The sequence below is a fragment of the Rhinolophus ferrumequinum genome, chromosome 5 (assembly GCF_004115265.2).
Source record: "Rhinolophus ferrumequinum isolate MPI-CBG mRhiFer1 chromosome 5, mRhiFer1_v1.p, whole genome shotgun sequence".
Taxonomy (NCBI): Eukaryota; Metazoa; Chordata; class Mammalia; order Chiroptera; family Rhinolophidae; genus Rhinolophus; species Rhinolophus ferrumequinum.
In genome coordinates, this window is record NC_046288.1 from 41,718,205 (window position 1) to 41,736,564 (window position 18,360).

At 35.8% G+C, this 18,360-nt stretch overlaps 1 protein-coding gene across 1 annotated transcript; it reads left to right on the top strand.

The window, feature by feature from the left end:
• The first annotated feature begins 221 nt into the window (after positions 1–221).
• Positions 222–12,592, top strand: IBSP (integrin binding sialoprotein). The gene is made up of 7 exons (XM_033106253.1): positions 222–347; positions 2,708–2,775; positions 2,869–2,919; positions 3,011–3,088; positions 6,718–6,780; positions 10,899–11,060; positions 11,596–12,592. The coding sequence occupies exons 2-7, from the start codon at positions 2,722–2,724 to the stop codon at positions 12,109–12,111; spliced, it is 924 nt and encodes a 307-aa protein (XP_032962144.1). The 5' UTR covers positions 222–347; positions 2,708–2,721; the 3' UTR covers positions 12,112–12,592.
• Positions 12,593–18,360: the final 5,768 nt, after the last annotated feature.

Here is an 18,360-nt window from a genome sequence, read left to right on the forward strand (position 1 = left end):
TTTTAATTCGAATCCAGTATATTATATATATTCAGAACTCAAACCATTCATCTTCATCTAAACCTTCAATTAAATTCCACAATGCAAACCTCTTGGCACTAGGACCACGTTTCATGTTTATTCAAATGAGCCTGTGTCTTGAAAAAGTGTTGATGTTTGGGAATTTTTTGGTGAGAATCCACATTCTGACATCATCTTTACCATGACAGTGATTGGCTGTTGGAAGGCAAAGAAGAGTTTATAGCCAGCAAGGGCAAGTGAATGAGTGAGTGAGAGAGCAGAGAAAACATTCAATCTGTGTCACTCACTCCTGTGAGCCTGCCTCCTCATTCCAGGACAGCAAAAGGGTAAGATTTAATATGACAACTTCATTATCTTAAAATCAAACACTCCACAGCTTACATCTTTGGATTTCACTTTAAATTTGTTATTTAAAAGTTGATATTATTGCACTGTATAGAATGGCTATGTAATTTAACACTTGTTTACCATTAAACTAGTACCTCAGATTTTTAGATTCTTCCCAAAAAACTAAGCTTATTAACCTATGCAAGTAAGTTCTTAATATTATGCACATAAACTAGAAAATTATGCTTCCTACTTTCTATCTCTCCTCTTCATAGATAACTCTTTGTTTTCTCATTCTGATGCATTCTGATAACCTGACTGAAATACTATTTTGCGTTTGCAAATCTGCCTTGATGTATGCAGATTTCTCCATAAATTATGCCTACTCTGTACTTCAATTACATGCAGTATCTTTTCAATATGATATACATTCAGTTTCAAAGTGTTAATATTCTATAGCTCTAAAATCAGTATGGAAAAATATATGGTGCCAGAGAAATAAATAATGTTGGTGGTTTATCATAGTTTTCCAATGAAAATTTACAATTAGCTTCCTAAAAGTATCCTTTAAGAATGTTTCAATTGTTGTCTGGGTTATTAAAGGTCAATATAGAGGTCTTTGCTTTTGCTGAATCACAAAAATAATAAAATGAGATTTTATTTATGCAGCCAATTACTGCCTACATAAATTGCTTGGTTCTTTTTATATTATCCCTGCTATGTTTTCATCTAGTTTTTTTTTATAGCTTCTTATGAGAAATTATGTAATCAACACTCTTTCTACAGTTCCATGTTTTTAAGTTTTTAGGCTCTATAATATTCCAACACTTTTCCAATGAAGTTGCAGGGCAACAATCTTCTGTTTATAGGTGGGCTCCATCATGGATGGCAAAGTTCAAAGTATTATTCAGAGCACCCTAAGAGCATAGAAAGCTTCTGAAACAAATGGGCTCCCCTCAGGGGCAAAGCCTCTTTATCTTCCTGTGGCCATCAAGAAATTTACTAAAGTAGAGAGGACTGTGAGGAAGTGTGTAGGCATCAAAATCAAAAGACCCAGTCTGCCACAAATAGAGTGTGACTTAGTACCCAAGACAGCTTCTCCAGGCCTCAAGCCCTACTTTGTGTAATGTTTATTTTAGTGCAGATACTCAATAAGGATGAAATAAATCTTGTTTAATGATGACAAAACACAAAATCAACCTTCAGGGTACAGTATATGACATGGGTTTTATACATTTTATATATTACTTTTCCAAGTATGTTAATGGGAAAATTGCCATCACCATTATGTGTTGCTTCTAAAATGTTGCCAACGCTGCCACTCTGTGTGAGAAAGCACTCTCGGTTAAATGTGTGTGTCAGTGCAAATGGGTGTTAGTAGGCTGTCAGTAAGTTTAATCCAACTTCTGTTAAATTGGATTTAAATCCAATAAAATTGGATAGGATCTCACTATCTCTCTCCTTTTTCCTATGAGGCATCTATGTGGAACTGAAATCTTTGCATGGCTGCAAACCCAACACCATTAGAGAACTATCCCCACTCTGAGAGTTGCATTTTTAACTCTTCCTTGACCTTGGAGATCCCCTGATCATTCCCATGGCAGTTTCCCCCACTAGTGATGGAAAGTTTAAATGGAACTGGAGAAAAACCTAACTTGAGGAAATTTTCCCCTGATATCCCAGGCTGAAACTGATGAATTCTCCTCATAGAATCATCCTTAGTTAAACATGGCTGTTTGGTGCAACATACTATGAAAATAGTATTTCACATGTTATGGATCGCTTCACACACATAAAAGACAATACCAAGTATTCTAAGATACTCATAAGAAAATGGCTTGTAGTCTCCATTTTATAAATGACCTTTTAATTCAAAAGCTATTTAGAAGCTGGATGTCTGTAGAATTTATTGGCATAAAAGCAATCATTTAAATGTATTTATCTTTGCTTAATTTGTTAAGCAAAACAAATAGGTCACATAACTACACTAACAATTCAATTCACTTGGCTGATATTCCTATGGCAATGATATTAGGAGAACTCCTAGCCCCAATGTGAATAATGCTAAGCCTTTAAGCCCTTTGCAGTTGATGAAATGGTCTTCCAGTGACAGATCACAGAAGATAGGTTAAGACCAAATATGGAATTCAGGATTATTTAAACAGGTGTGTAAAGTCAGTCTTCTGTCACTTAAATAGAAGGAACAACTTTAAAACAAAAGCAGAAATTTGGTCTCAATTAATTAAAACTATAGTTGGACAGAAAAATAAAAACAAATTAAATATTTCATCTAATCTGAGCAAAAAAGTTACACTCTTAGTTTTAATATTTGTTAACTTTACCACTTCATTAATTCCAGAAGCAATTACCACAATGAAGATTGCTTTAATTTTGCTCAGCATTTTGGGAATGGCCTGTGCTTTTTCGGTAAGTTTTTTATTGAAAACCTATAGTTGTTTCCACTTATGTCTTTTTATGTGAAAGAGAGGATATGTTATAATTAAATGTTCTTTTAAACAGATGAAAAATTTTCACCGAAGAGCCAAATTAGAGGATTCTGAAGAAAATGGGGTAATTAATTTTAGCACACTTCCTTGGCCTGACTACACTTTACATTTATTGCACATTAAACACGAATATACCATTTACTTTGTTTATGCAGGTCTTCAAGTACAGACCACGATACTACCTTTACAAGCATGCCTACTTTTATCCTCCTCTAAAACGATTTCCAGTTCAGGTAAGTATAAAAATTAATTTTCTTTCACCCATTACAATTTAAAGGGAATCAAATTTAACTGCAAAACACCTAAATTCAACTCTTACTGAAATTCAGCCAGAAAGACTACTTATTACAAAAAGTTTGTTTTTAATGTAATAAAATAAAATCTATTCCTAAGTTCTTTTTTAAGCAGAAATGTATACATAGAGGAAAATCATGTGAACCCAGTCTAAAATGATACAATAAAAGCAAATACCTTGGCACATTGAATTCAGGTAGCTCACCGACAAAAGTGGACAATTTTATCAGTTGCTGACAATTAAGTCAATGATAAGGCCACTCACTAATTGTCATGTTATAGTTGATTCAATACTGTCATACAGCTGTTTTACATCCAATAAGTGAGAGTCTTTTATTTGGTAGGGAAAAAATTGGCTTTATAAACAGTAGAGACCCTTAAAAAAAACACATTCTTGATAATCAATGGTGACTACTGAAGATTTTCTGAACCTTTGACCTGTATATGTCACTAGAGCAATAAGTTTGCCATACATTGGAGCATAATTATAACGGAAGTGTGGCTCAAGAACTGCAGAGGAAAGAGAAAAATCTGTGAAGTAAACTAAAATGCCGGCAAGAAAAACAAAACATTTTTAAAATTTGAAAACAAAAAGGAAACTAACTCAGTACTAAAAATGAGAGTATCTGTTTTTATTGGGTTACCCATGAAGAGGACCTTTGAAAACTGGAGGGTGTGGTGTTGATTTTAAATATACATCTAAACAGCATTGTGCTATTTTTATTCCTATAGAGTTTGGGTTTAGGGCACCAATCATGCACCATTTGATCCAGGACTCCTGAGACACTAAAAGCAGTCAGGATGCTGAAAACGATGTCTCAGCACAGTGGCTTGGCATAGCACCCTACCATATGTTGGGCTAACCCATCTCTAACTCATACAATGATAGGAAATGATAATTTTAAAGTATTTCTAGCACCATAATAATTATGGGGAATGTGTGTGGCCACAGAAATATGAGCACAAGTGATACAGTAGTTGTGGGTTTTCAGAATTGTCTTCCATTCTTTGGTTCACCTCAGGCCCATAAATAAACATTGCTCATTTGAAAGTTTGCTTTGTTTTCTTTCTTAAATAAAATGGAAATGATAATAAATTTAAGTTTCTGACTACCTCTTCAACTTTTCACTATTGATAGACTCAAAGCTCATAGATTTTTAAGTAGATCTTTAATATATAAAATTTCCACAAGTTATATACAGATAGGTCCATCTTAATTAATGTAGAATTTGTAAGTTAGTTGTTTTAATAAAGAATCCAAGAAAGTATGTCTCTCAACATAACAGTCTGACTTAGTATTTATCTAGTCTCCTATTTTGCAAAGTTTTAATTCTAGGACTTTTTCCCTTACATGTCTACGTATATGATTTGCATATTATTTATCCTCTTAAGTCTACTAAGTATTTAGTGCCCAGATTGTCACCCCAAAATGGATTAAGCTGCATTGGCTTTGAAATCTGTGTTTATACGAGTATATAATCATTTCTAAAATATCAACTCACATGCAATATGTTATGTTGTTTGCAAAGCTATCAACAGTCTGCCATAGCCCATAGCATATCCACCTGTGTGATTCTAGAAATGGAAGTATAAATAATCTTAACACCGTAAGCATTTTTAATTGAGGAAATTGCTTTGTTATGCTTCAAATGATACTTGACTAGTGTGTAAACTCTTAGAGGGCAGGAACTTTATCTTATATTTCTTTTATTGAACTCATCTCTGCTATCACAGTGCTTGATACAGGGAAACGGTCCACATTTCCAAACTCATCTCTTGCTATGACCCTCATTCTCAGTACAATGCCTGGAATGTGTAATGCTCAGGGATTGAATAACTGGAGTAATATAAGTTAGAAGGAGTAATGGTATATATATATATTATTTTTTTCTTATTTTCCTTGCTTTCATTACCAATTTGTCACTAAGACTTATTGATTTCCCAGAAGTCTTTTATACACACACACACACACACACACACACACACACACACACACACACACATATGAAGGCATAAATGAAAGAAAGGAAAATAAGAAAATGCCAAGGCATTTCATGCAGTTTTAAAACGGTTCTCACTGTAGATATTAATTGAAGAGTGATGTGGTTGGGGAAGGAAGAAGGCTAGACATGAGAAACCTTGAAAAATGATTAAACACTCCCACTGAGACAAAATATGCTGCGTAAATATGCTGTCCTCTATATATAATTTAATAAAAATAGTTCAAATATAATATTATTCTTTATTCACCCTCTGGGTTGGGGAAGGCACAACCATTAGGTCATGCCAGCAGAAGAGCAGGTCTAATTATTCTCTTTTCCACTCGAAGTTATTCTTGGCTCCAGGGGACAAGCCTTCCCTTTCCTTGGGTGGCTGGTGTGGCCACCTGAAGAATGAGCCTAGCAGGATGGCTCTGAACAGGACTGGGACATAATTGATTCCTCAGATCTGATCTCTAAACCTGAGGTTCTTCTACAGCTGTATTTCCTAAGATCCAAGGAACTTAACTGGCTCATGAGAATCAAAGCTAAAATTTGCATGATAGAAAAGGAAAGAATATTAAGTTGGGTATCTATTTGTATACCTGTTGCCATTAGGAGTGGTTGCAGAAAAAGAAGGAAAATTCAGTTTGGATTATCACTCGGAGAAAGATGAAGAATCTCCTCTACTATCTTAAAGGCTCTAAAGCAGATGTTTAGATTTATATTTTCTTTTAAAAAGTAGCAAAGCTCATTAGCTTACATTTTTATGACAGACTCTTTGGTTTAATTTATTGTCATTCAATATTGAGTTCTTTAGAGGGACGGTACTAAAAAATCTCCTAAATGAGTAAATGAATTGATTTTCCATATATATTTATTAACATTTTAGGGATTAGCTTTAATTAAGTTGAAATATATTACAATTATGTACAAATTTAATTTCAAGTAAAATTCTAATTTAAATTCACCAGGAAATCTCACTAGTTAAGAGAATCACCCAGTAACAACTTATATTTTATAATAAGCCTAATCATCATTTTATTCATATTTTACAAAGAAAATAAAACAATGTGATCTATGCCTTAGTCCACGATTTATCTTGAACTGGTTGGAGAAGTCACAGCAATTCTGGGCTTCAGATTCCTTCTCTATAAAATAAAGAAATTGGAACAGATAATCCTTTTGTTCTCTCAGAGTAAATTAATTTTTGAGTCATTGCTCTAGTTTTTACATACAAACTGTTTCAACATATTGTCAGTACTTTTGAGGTTGGAAATGGAACATCTCATATACAGAGGGTGCCAAAAAAATGTATACACATTTTAAGAAAGGAAAAAAACTGTGTTAAAATTGTAATAATAAATACTGATAACAAAAGATGAATGCAAATCACGTATACACATTTTTTTGGCACCTCCGGTATATCTTGATCAGTGTAAAACACCTTTTTCTCTCTAACCTCATTTTCTATATGCCCAATCTCCTCATATCTTTCCCACGTTAGCATGAGAACAGTTCTAAGTAAATAAATGTAAACCTAATTACATATTCATATGTGTATGAATTCATGTGCATATTTTTTTCAGAGCAGTGACTCATCTGAAGAAAATGGAGATGGTGATAGCTCAGAGGAGGAGGAAGAGGAAGAGGTAAGGAATTTCTGTAGGTTTTTCACAACAAACCAGGCAGCACAAAAACAAATAGGAAACTAGTGTACTGTAGTCAGGACTCAGCAAATAGCCATTGCCAGTTTACCAACTGCCCACAGTCTTCTATTTTGGGTAAGTGGAGTGCTATTTAAATTAGAATCAACTGAAATAAGCTGTTTAAAACACTATTGCTATTGGGGATTAAAGTTACATGTAAGTGGTACACAAAACCAAAAGTGTCTCCATTTTAAATGGGAGGAGTATAAATTCTGATAAAAAGGTAAGTATTATTTATATTTAGGTGGATAGACTATGATGCTAAAAGACAAGTACATAATAGTTCTAAACTCACTGCTTGTTTTAAGGACTGGACTTAAACTTAGTTTACTAAGTGGTAGTAGATGAAAACTAATCTTATGTCCTCTACTGTGTTATTGTGATTCATCTGACTTTCTTGACCCACAAAGTAAGGTTGTTCTTTTTAATAAGAGTGTCATATGTCTTTTTGTCTAATAATAAAATTCATGTTTTTACAAAAATTCACATACACAAGATGTAGAAATATCATCTGATATACTACAACAAATTAGTGTAGTTCATGGCTAAAATTCATCTATATATCTTGGCAATTGTGCTAACATGTTTATAACTGACAATGTTGCCCGAGGAAACATACTAATTAGGTACATTTTCCTGGATTGCCAATTATAGCAATCCACTGGTTTAGGAACCTTCTAAATTTAGGTGTTCATAGGTGCTATTTATGCATGGACAATGACAGTCAAAAGTGGATCATGGATAAATGTCTACTATCTTGAAAACAAAATGGTATGGGAACTTTAAAAGTGACAAATAATTATTTTAGTTGTTTTAACCATATAATTAACATTTCCAGTACCACAATTTACTGGAATTTTACTGATAGCTTAAAGGAAGGCCGTAACAAGAATGTCAAGCCAGTAGCAGGAAAAATGCCAACTACTAAATCCCACAAAATTTTGCCTGTAATTCCATATAGTAATCTTACACAAGAACTACGCTAGAGTAACCCATTTAACTCCAGCTGTTTGCTGTACAGTGATTGTAAAATTGCCTTGCCCTGCTAGATTTCCCAATTAGATTAAGTCCCTTTTGACAATGGTTCTTCATTTATTGTGATGGTTGGGGATTGAGGAAGATTAGGACTCCTTTAGGACTCTGACAAAATCACACACATTCAAAAATTTGCCAACAATCTCTGAACATTTATGGTTCTCCCAGAACTTTCCTATAAGCTTCCCATGACCCAGGGGACTTAGAGTCTATAAGTTTCATCCCTCTTTGGGCAGAAACAGTGCTGTACTCTCTTCTGTATTTCCTCACACTGCTAGGATAGTTTTTTATACATATATGGTGCCCAGTAAATATTTGGTTGTTTGATTTTAAACCATCAGAGAAATAAATGCTCTAAAAATCATTCATTAAAAATGATAATGGAAAACTGGATGACTAAACCTGTGAGTCTTCCATTCTGAAGAGATTCTATAACCTCCTGTTTCTTCCCTAAAATTTCATTGGCAGTTCAGGTTAAATACAGAGTTCCCAGGAATTGTATTTACATGAGAAGGTGCTTAGGCATATTTTGTATTTGGCGATTATACATTTTTTACACTAATAAACTATTCAGCTTCAATAAATATAAAACCTTTATTGAAATATAATATACATACCACAATTATCATAAGTATACAGGTCATTGAAATTTCAGAAATTGAATACACAAGTGAAACCAGCACCCATATCAAAAAGCAACACATGCTTTGGTCTCCGTTCTACTCATTAAATATGCCCCACGAAGGGCGACTGCTGTGTATTTTGACTCCTAACAAATAGATAGCTTTTGCCTATTTTTGTGTATTATACCTCTATGGAATCATACAGCATATGTTCTTTTGTATGTGGCCTATTCCACTCTCAACTTCAGAGATTGATCCATATTGTTCTGCAATTGTAAATTGTTCATCCTCATTATCAGTATTTCATGTGAATGGGCCATAATGTATTCTAATGATAGACATTTGGACAGTTTCCAATTTTGGGTTATAACAAAGAGTACTGCTATAAACATTCTAGTGCTCCTTTTGGTGAATATATGCATTCATTTCTAGATACCAATTTACCTACAAATGAAATTTCTAAGTCAAAAGGCTATGCATATGTTCAACCTGAGTAGATGCAACCAGTTTTCCAAAGCAGATATACCAATGTAAACTCTCATTGTCAGTATATGAGGGTTCCAGCTGCTCCACATTCTCACCAATACCTTTTTTTTCAGTCACTTTAGACATTCTAGTGGGTTAGTAATACTTTTTAAAGCACAAATTATTGCTAATTTTCCTATTAACTAAGATACTTGTCAACAGACTGACCTATTTTCCTTTTAACTCACTACAGCACGACGTCCTTAAATGAAGAGTGTAGGATAAGAAGGGTGCTGTAGGAGAAAACATAGACATCAATAAGTTGGGAGTTTGGGCCTATAGACCCTGCCACTAATGAACTGCTATCTGTTTGACCTCATACAAGTCATTTATTCCACTGGACCTCAGACTTTTCACCTGAAATGAGGGTACACGACCCAACTTGTATATTCTCTTACTCTAAGGATTTTTTCTCTTCTATCTCTGAAAGATTTATTCTATTGGAGTAAAACATAAACATGAAAAAATAAATAAACAGTATGGTGTTTATGGGAATTTGGTACACTTAGCTTAGAGACTGTTTTGGGGTAGACCCTAGTAGTTCCAAGAGTTCATTGAAACAGAGGAATTTACAAATTTTATGAAACAAACATAATCTTTTTATTCACTTGTTTTAATAATAAGGCAGGCTAAATCTGAGTTTTGTTTGTTTTCACGTCTTAAAATACAGGGTTCGAAGTTGAAGTTATCTTAACATCACAGTATCTATAAAAATGCATTAAAATGAATTCAATTTTCTAGGACTCATTTAAAGTAAATGAATTCCATATGCATGAATTCCTGACTTTTAATATTAGCTATGAATTACATTGTGAGATTAACTCAGTTAACAATTGCCTAATAATAAGGAGTAAAGGAAAAAAACTAAAATACCAAACATTATAATAAGCATTCATTTGAGGAGTGGTAGTTTTTAAAAAACATATCATGCAATAACACATTACTAAGGATTTCTTGGAGTGTTTAGTTTCTTCACTGCACAGAAAAATTGATTGTGTGTCAAATGCCTGACATCTTTTAAATATTGCATATGGCACAGAACTGGCTTACATATTGGCAGATGGATTTTGAATTATATATGTCATTCTTTCTTTTAATAAACTTGAAAGCAAATGAGATATATTCACTTCTTTTTGGTAGTCAATAAGATATGCTATAAAGTTGTTTGAAAAGAGTTGGTTTTTATTAAAAAAATTCCCTTTTGAAAAAAATATCCTAGGTGCAGTGTGGATAATTCATATAAATCCTAATCATCATCAACAACGTCATGGTACACTACAAAAGACTCAGCTTTTTGAATTAGAAAAATATAGCTTCATCACTTACTCTGAGAGCTTAAGCAAGTTATTTAGCTTTTTGGAGCTCATTTTCCTTTTCTAAAGAGTAAGAGCAATAATCCTACATTATGGGCTGCTGTAAAGAATTTAAAAATATATATAAAGTTCTCAGCTTATTTGTCAGCAAATAGAATTAATTTACTCCCATGTTGTAGTAGTTATTAAGACTTAACTTTTAATTACTCAGATTAAATTATTTTAATTACTTAATGAGACTTTAATTGATATACTTTAAGAGCCAAAGCCCTGTGTGAGGTGATACCAGATAGTAAGATATACAGAAATTATTACACAAATATTTTTGAATTGATTAAATAGAATGTAGGAATATCTAAAACACACTATAGAAAGGGATAACTTTGAGTTGAGTTGTTAGAAGTGAGAAGTGCAAATGGCATAAGAGGAAGCAGAATTGTCAACACTGGGTGATGAGCTGGCTGAGGGATAAACATTTTTTTCCCAGCAATGGTTCATGATTCCAATAAATCTTGAGTTATCTTCTGGCTAAAATAAATTTTCTTGCTCTGGACATTTCTACCAGGAAACGTCAAATGAAGAAGCAAACAATGAAGAGTCTAATGAAAATGAAGATGAAGAATCTGAGGCTGAGAACTCCACCCTTTCTGCTACGACACCTGGCTATGGAGAAGGGAACACGCCTGAAACAGGGACTGTAGGTCTAGCTGCAATCCAACTTCCCAAGGTAATAATTCTTCCAAAATGTTAAATCTGATTTCATGTCTTTACTGAAGTCTAAGGTTATCCTGACACTATATACAGAATATTTTATATTATCTGCTTTAAACCCAAAGCAAGAGCAGACATAATTTTCCTGTTTACAAATAAGGAAAGACCTTTTCCCAGGCAAGTTCTCTTCCCATGTTATTACACTGACTTTCTACATTATAACAGAAGACTAAGGACAAGCATCTTAGCAATGGATAAAAAGTCCTGAGAGATGCCATTGCATTTCAGAGAAGAGGATTCTAAGAAAGTGAGTAGTAAAGCTAGAGAAAGCATCTCCCACAGAGAGGTCTTATTTACCAGGTACATTTTTCCCTATCAAAACCCAATGACAAAGGTACAAATTCTGAATTTTTTGGGGTTAGTTAAATTGGCTTCAATTCAGAATTACATCTAGAACAAGGCTATTGGTACAGCCTGTGCTGGATGAAGTTATGACCTTGTTTTACATTTTTCATGCCTAGATTTGGATTCTTTCAAAATTTTCCTTACAGACTGGAGAAACAGGAAAGAAGGCTACAAAAAAGGAGGAAAGTGATGAAGAAGAAGAAGAGGAAGAGGAAGAAAATGAAAATGAAGAAAACGAAGCAGAAGTGGATGAAAATGGGCAGGGCGTAAATGGCACCAGCACCAACAGTACAGATGTAGAAAATGGCAATGGCAGCAGTGGTGGAGACAATGGAGAAGAAGAAGGGGAAGAAGAAAGTGTCCCTGATGCCAATGCAGAAGGAACCACAGTGGCTGGGGAACAGGACAATGGCAGGTTTGAACCTACAACTCTACCGCAGGAGGTCTATGGAACCACACCCCCACCACTGGGTGAAACCACCACCACTGAATATGAGGGGGAGTATGAACAAACAGGCACCAATGAATATGACAATGGATATGAAGTCTATGAAAATGAGAATAGGGAACCCCGAGGGGACAATTATCGAGCCTATGAGGATGAATACAGCTACTATAAAGGGCGTAGCTATGATAGCTATGATGGTCAAAATTACTACTAACCCCAGCGAAGGCCCAGCCTGGGATGAATTCATCTATTCTGGTGCTTCATGTGGCTACAATTCTCAAAGTTCAACTCAGGAAGGTGCAATAAGACACATGTGCATATTATAATGTGGAATGGTGCTACTGTTCCAAAGTGATTTTCTGTAATTGCTTCTGCAAGTAATGGGCTTCATGTTGCTTTTCCCTGGTATGTTATTGAGAGGTCATTGTAAATTAAGGCCATTTATCAAGTGGTGAACCAATCCATGAGATCGAGTTTGAGTGAATGTTTTGAGGCTGTAGTTCTCTAAATCGTATTTTGAAAGTGTTTGCTTTATTACTAACAGCTCTTTGAACTCTTTGTTCAAGGAGTGCTTCTAAGAAGAGATTCATCGACATTAAGACACTGTATACAATAATTGTGTAGTTCTTTAATCATACTACCTATCCAACACTGTATAGTTTAATTATCCACCTCATGTATTTTTATGTGACCTGTATGTATATTCTATCTATGGGTTTTATCACAAATAAAAATGCAATCTTTCAAATGTGTTATTTGAAGAAAAATGAGAGATTCAGAATGGAAAAATGTGAGACAAGTTGGGGGACAATTCAGCTAAAGGATTAAAAACTTATTTCCACTATGTTTTAAAACTCAGAAGAACTACTAACATTTTCTTGTGGATAAGTCAACATAATTAAGATTTTGACATACCGGTGGGCAGGCTCAGCCATATACATCAGGGGAATAAATGGCTTTTATTAGAGTTGCCAGTTTTAACAAATAAAAATATAGAATGCCTAGTTAAATTTGAATTTCAGCTAAACAATGAATAATTTTTTAACATAAGTATGCTCCATGCAATATTTGGCCTTTGTGAAACCCTTGGGACATACTTGTACTAAATAAATAATTCATTGTTTAGCTGAAATTCAAATTTAATTGAATGTTCTATGCTATATCTGGCAATACTACTCCTACTTAATTTGGTTTTGGGGGGAGTATGGAGTGGGATATGGTAGAAAACTCTTACACACACACACACACACACACACACACAAAGAGGGCTGGTATGCAAACCCTTAACTGCAATTTATGCCTTAATATAATCTAAAAGCAAATTTCAAATGGGAGTAGTGAAGAAAAGTAGATAGTGGGAAGAAGCAAGAAGACAAAAATTTATCCATCTTTTTATTTATTTATATTCATTTATAAGGTTTGTTGAGCACGTACTATGGAGCTGGACAATGTTTAGACACTGGGCATATGAAAATGAAGAACCCTGTTCTCTAAGTGATTTTAGTCTGACAGCTCACAGTTGTTAAGATATTACATGCATAACTCACTGTCTCCTCAGTTTTTAGTTTGAAAAATACCAAGCCTTTAAAGAAGTTGGAAGACTAATACATGAGCACCCTTATACTTTTCACCTAGATTTACCAAGGGTTAACATTTTGCCATATTTATGTTATATCGTTCTATTTCTGTGTGCCTCTCTTCATATCTCTGTATATATTTCTTTGCCAAACCTTAGAGTGATTGCAGACACTATGACATCGTGATGCTTCATCCCTAAATACTTCAGCATTTAGTATAAGAACAAGGAACCCTCCTACACAGCCACACTACTGTTATCATTCTCAAGAAATTTAACATAGAAATGGTAATATTTTCTAATATACAGTCCATATTCAAATTTCCCGTTTATTCCAATAATATCCTTTATTGCTAACTCATTTAATCTTCACAAAACTCTATCAGGTATAAAGAGGTTATCTATGAAGTTCATTTATTAATATTCTACAGCCATTCATTTTTACATAGCAAAATTGGTTAATCTTTTCCTTTATGTTTTCTTCATTTGCTTTTGACTCATATGTGGGTGGCCAGTACCTGCGATCCTACCTCAGGGATCGAGCTAGCTCTCTTCGATACTTGAGCACAGAATGGTAACTGTTCCCCACCATTGCTCTAAACATCTAGGAAACTCCTTTAGACTAGTGGGTTCGTTAGGAGAACTATGGCAAGGCATTTCTTGGAGAAGGCAATGGCAGCAGAGGAATGATTGATGGCCTAGCCGAGACACCAGCATGAGGGGGTAGTCAGATGGTGAGGCCTGTAGACAACCAACTACCCAGGGCCTAGATGGAAGCAAAATGAAATTCTTACAAAGGGGTGGACTGGTGAGGGTTGTGATTTAACCCATCTCCTGGGAACACCAATAATGTAAAGGGTTACAGCAGTTCTCTCAGTCATACACAAAAGCTCTTCATGGAAGCCATCTCTTAAAATATTTTTCCTACTTAGGATCACATGTTAGAATTCCAGCCTCCTTCTGCCATCCTAGCTAGCTGGCCTTGCAGACTTCTTGCTTTTCCAAATTCCCTTTGACTTTCCCCACCAAAGCTCTATTTTCTGTGTTCCCTCACAGTATCCATTGATGGCCCACCTGGAAGAAACTTGATGAAAATCAGAATTATTAGGAAAGAAAAGAGAACATTTTTATTCTTCTGAGAGGAAGATATAATCTTACCCCTGAGAATGAATCAAATGGCTCTTTTGAATGGTTTTTTTTAAAACCATTCAAAACCAAATAAGCTATGCTCATATCTGGGGGAAACTGATATTGGACATTCACATTCTCTTACCCATAGAAAATTTTTTTGCCCTTGTTCACATGCAGAAAGCAGTTTGTAGCTGTGAAAGAGCTCCTTAATGCCTGTTAATATGTTCTTCCTTCTCTGAGAAATAGAAGCCTGGTTTATTAGCTGGGCCTGTGGCTACAGAATAAATTTATATTTCTTTCACTTCCTCTGAAGCTATCCATGGACATCGATTTAAGTTCTAGCTATGTGTACACTTGTTGTATACAATTTCTTGGTTGTTTCCTTACAGAGAAGTATTGTGTCCTTCCCCTTTCTCCAATTACTCTCTCGTACTAGCTGGAATCCAACCATGGTGGTGTTCTATCTGTGACAGCGGGCAAGAAGCAACAGTCTATGGATGTCAAGGTGACAAGGTAGAAAAAGTCTGGCTCCACGGAGTGCCACACCAGCCCTGGACACCAAAGCTCTAGGAATAAATTTCTATTTTCTTTAAGCCACTATGATTGGAGGTCTCTGTTGTTTACATGCAAATGAATCCTAACTCAATAGTTCTCAAACTGTAGTCATCAGATGTTCTCATCAGATGAACATCTAACTGAGAACTTGTTAAAAATGCAAATTGACCTACTGACTCAGACCCCCAAATTCATCCCCAGAAACTCTGGGGGTGGACAGGTGATCCCCATGTACCTTACAGTTTGGAAACACTGTATTCATTAATATAATAGCTAACACTTATTATACACCTACTGGGTGCCAGTTCTGTTCTAGACATTTTACATACATTACCTCATTTAATTCTAACAATTACTGGATGTTGACTCCATTTTAAAGGTAAGGAAATTGAATTACAGAAACATTTAGCAACTCCCTGAGATGATATGGCTGGTAATTGAAGGAAAGGAGACAGCTCCAGGGTCCACACCATATCTACCAATCAGAGCTTCTTTCTTTATACAGAAAGGTCACCCCGTGGAGATAAATGAATTCAACTGGGACTCAGATTAGGAAATTTTGGATGAGCAAATACAAGGTACGGCAATTAACTTCGCGAACTCATCCTAGAAAAAGGGCTACATACCTCATTGCTGCATATCACTATGGTCACCTTCGAAGTACTCCCCCCTTGGGAAGCTATGCGCTGACACCAGTGCCTAGTCCACCCTTCAAAGCAATTTTGGAACTATTTCTGGAATGGCCATCAGAGCTGTCATCATCTTACCCTTGATGTCCTGAATATCATCAAAATGTCTTCTTCTCAATATTTCCTTTATCTTCAAGTAAAGAAAGAAGTCATTGGGGGCCAGATCAGGTGAGTAGGGAGGGTGTTCCAATACAGTTATTTGTTTCCTGGCTAAAAACTCCCTCACAGACAGTACCGTGTGAGCTGGTGCATTGTCGTGATGTAAGAGCCATGAATTGTTGGCGAAAAGTTCAGGTCATTTAACTTTTTCACGCAGTCTTTTCAGCACTTCCAAATAGTAAACTTTGTTACCTGTTTGTCCAGTTGGTACAAATTCATAATGAATAATCCCTCTGATATCAAAAAAGGCTAGCCACATTGTCAGACCTCATATAACAACACTAATGATGCTTTACTCTTTTGTCCTTAAGTGTTAATGAGAAGATGTAATGTTATAGGTTTCATGTCATGCTCAGATGATCAAATAAGAATCTTTTTGAGCATGGTAACTGCTAGTAAACAAGGGAAATACCCTTTTATGCTGTTGTTAAAATAGGACAACACCTTGTCCCTTGTCAAGCTGTCAAGCATTCCCTGCATAACAGTGTGACTTGTAACAGAGTCACAAGGATCTCGACTGCAGCTGTTAGGTTTGCACACCACAGTTCTTTCATGGAGTCAGTTTATTACTTACACAGAGAGCAAAAGTAGGATCAGCATGGTGTCTGCTCCCTGCAACTTTGGTCCTGCAGATGACACTGAATTGTAAGGGCCAGATGACGGACAGCACAGGTGGTAGGTAATTTTGCTACTGAGGAGAGAGCTCTCACCTATAGCCAAGTGGAGAGTCTTACACAGAAGTCTGCGGTTGAACCCTAGAAGGGGGGCGAGGTTGAAAGGTTCTTGCTCAACTGACACTAGGGAGATGGATAAGCAATAGCCCTATGACAATCTCCCAAAAGATACAGAGGTGGGTGAGAGGCTGCCTGTGGCTTCTCCTCCCTAGGCTGCTTATCCCTTCTTGCCCCAGTTGGAATCCCAGGGCACTTTGCCAAGACTTGGGTCAGACTGCGGTTAATCCTTGCCTCTGTGTCTATATGGAGATGGGCAAGGTTGCCAGGAAGTACAGCAGAGCTCTTCTCCTACACACCTGTTCCAGATGCCAAGGTTTGGAAAGCTTGAGTGTCCTGGGCCATTCTAAAGAGGCCGGCCACACAGGGGAGTTGGGATGAGCTTAAAAAGATCCTAGGGCATGAAGAGGATTACTTCTGTGAGATAATCCATGGCAGACCTGTGGCCCTCACCAGGCAATGGTGTGCTGAAAGGCTTCCCAGCACAGGCCGCACCACGGGGGTGGATGGTCTGTGTGGCCACAGGGCAGCTGCTTCTCAGAGCTGACTCTGCCCTTCTCCCCATTGTCACCCTAGGTCCCATCCCCTCATTTCAAGTCCCTCTTATCTCGTTCAACATGATGCCTCCAACAATATCCTCCCCAGCTGGCAGCCCAGGGCACCCACATTTAATCTATGGGAGCACTGACTATCCCCCTTTTTTCAATTTATTTTTTGTGACATAAACTCTATACCCTGCTTCTTTCATGACTGGCCTTGTTGATTTCCTACCACCATTTCTTTTTCCTGACACCATACTACATTACTGACTATATAGTACTATAAAATCATTGACTGTGTTCTCTATGCTATACTGTATTTACATCCCCATGACTATTTTGTAACTACCAAGTTGTACTTCTTAATCTCTTCCCCTTTTTCACCCATCCCCCAACCCCCTGCTGTCTGGCAACCCTCAAAATGTTCTCTGTATCTATGAGTTTGTTTCTCTTGTTTGTTTATTCTATTTTTCAGGTTTTACATATAAGTGCAATCATATGGTATTTGTTTTTTCTGTCTGACTTATTTCACTCAGCATAATATCCTCTAGGTCCATCCATATTGTGGCAGATGGCAAGATTTCATTCTTTTTTTGTGACTGAGTAATGTTCCATTATATATATGTACCATTATTCTTTATCTTTTCATCTATTGATAGACATTTAGATTGCTTCCATATCTTGGCTATTGTAAATAATGCTGCAGTGAACATATGGATGTATATTTTTTTTGAATTAGCGTTTGAGATTCTTTGGATAAATACCTAAAAGTGGAATTACTTGGTCTTTCTTTGTCTCTTGCTACAACTTTTGTTTTGAAGTCTATTTTGTCTGGTATAAGTGTTGCTACCTCAGCTTTTCTTTCATTTCCATTTTCATGAAATATCTTTTTCCGTCATTTCACTTTCAGTCTGTATGTCTGTCGATTTGAAGTGATTCTCTTGTAGGCAGCATATGTAATGGTCTTGTTTTCTTATCCATCTAGCCTTCCTATGTCTTTTAAAACATTGAATCCATTCACATTTAGAGTAATTGTTAATAAATATGTAGTTATTGCCATTTTATTCTTCATATTTTTTATCT

What these genes read in the sequence shown, in the direction of transcription:
- IBSP (XM_033106253.1), top strand. Translation starts at nt 2,722, where the DNA reads ATGAAGATTGCTTTAATTTTGCTCAGCATTTTGGGAATGGCCTGTGCT. An exon ending in GAATGGCCTGTGCTTTTTCG is followed by an intron (nt 2,776 to 2,868) that starts GTAAGTTTTTTA and finishes TCTTTTAAACAG; the next exon opens with ATGAAAAATTTTCACCGAAG. An exon ending in AGGATTCTGAAGAAAATGGG is followed by an intron (nt 2,920 to 3,010) that starts GTAATTAATTTT and finishes TTGTTTATGCAG; the next exon opens with GTCTTCAAGTACAGACCACG.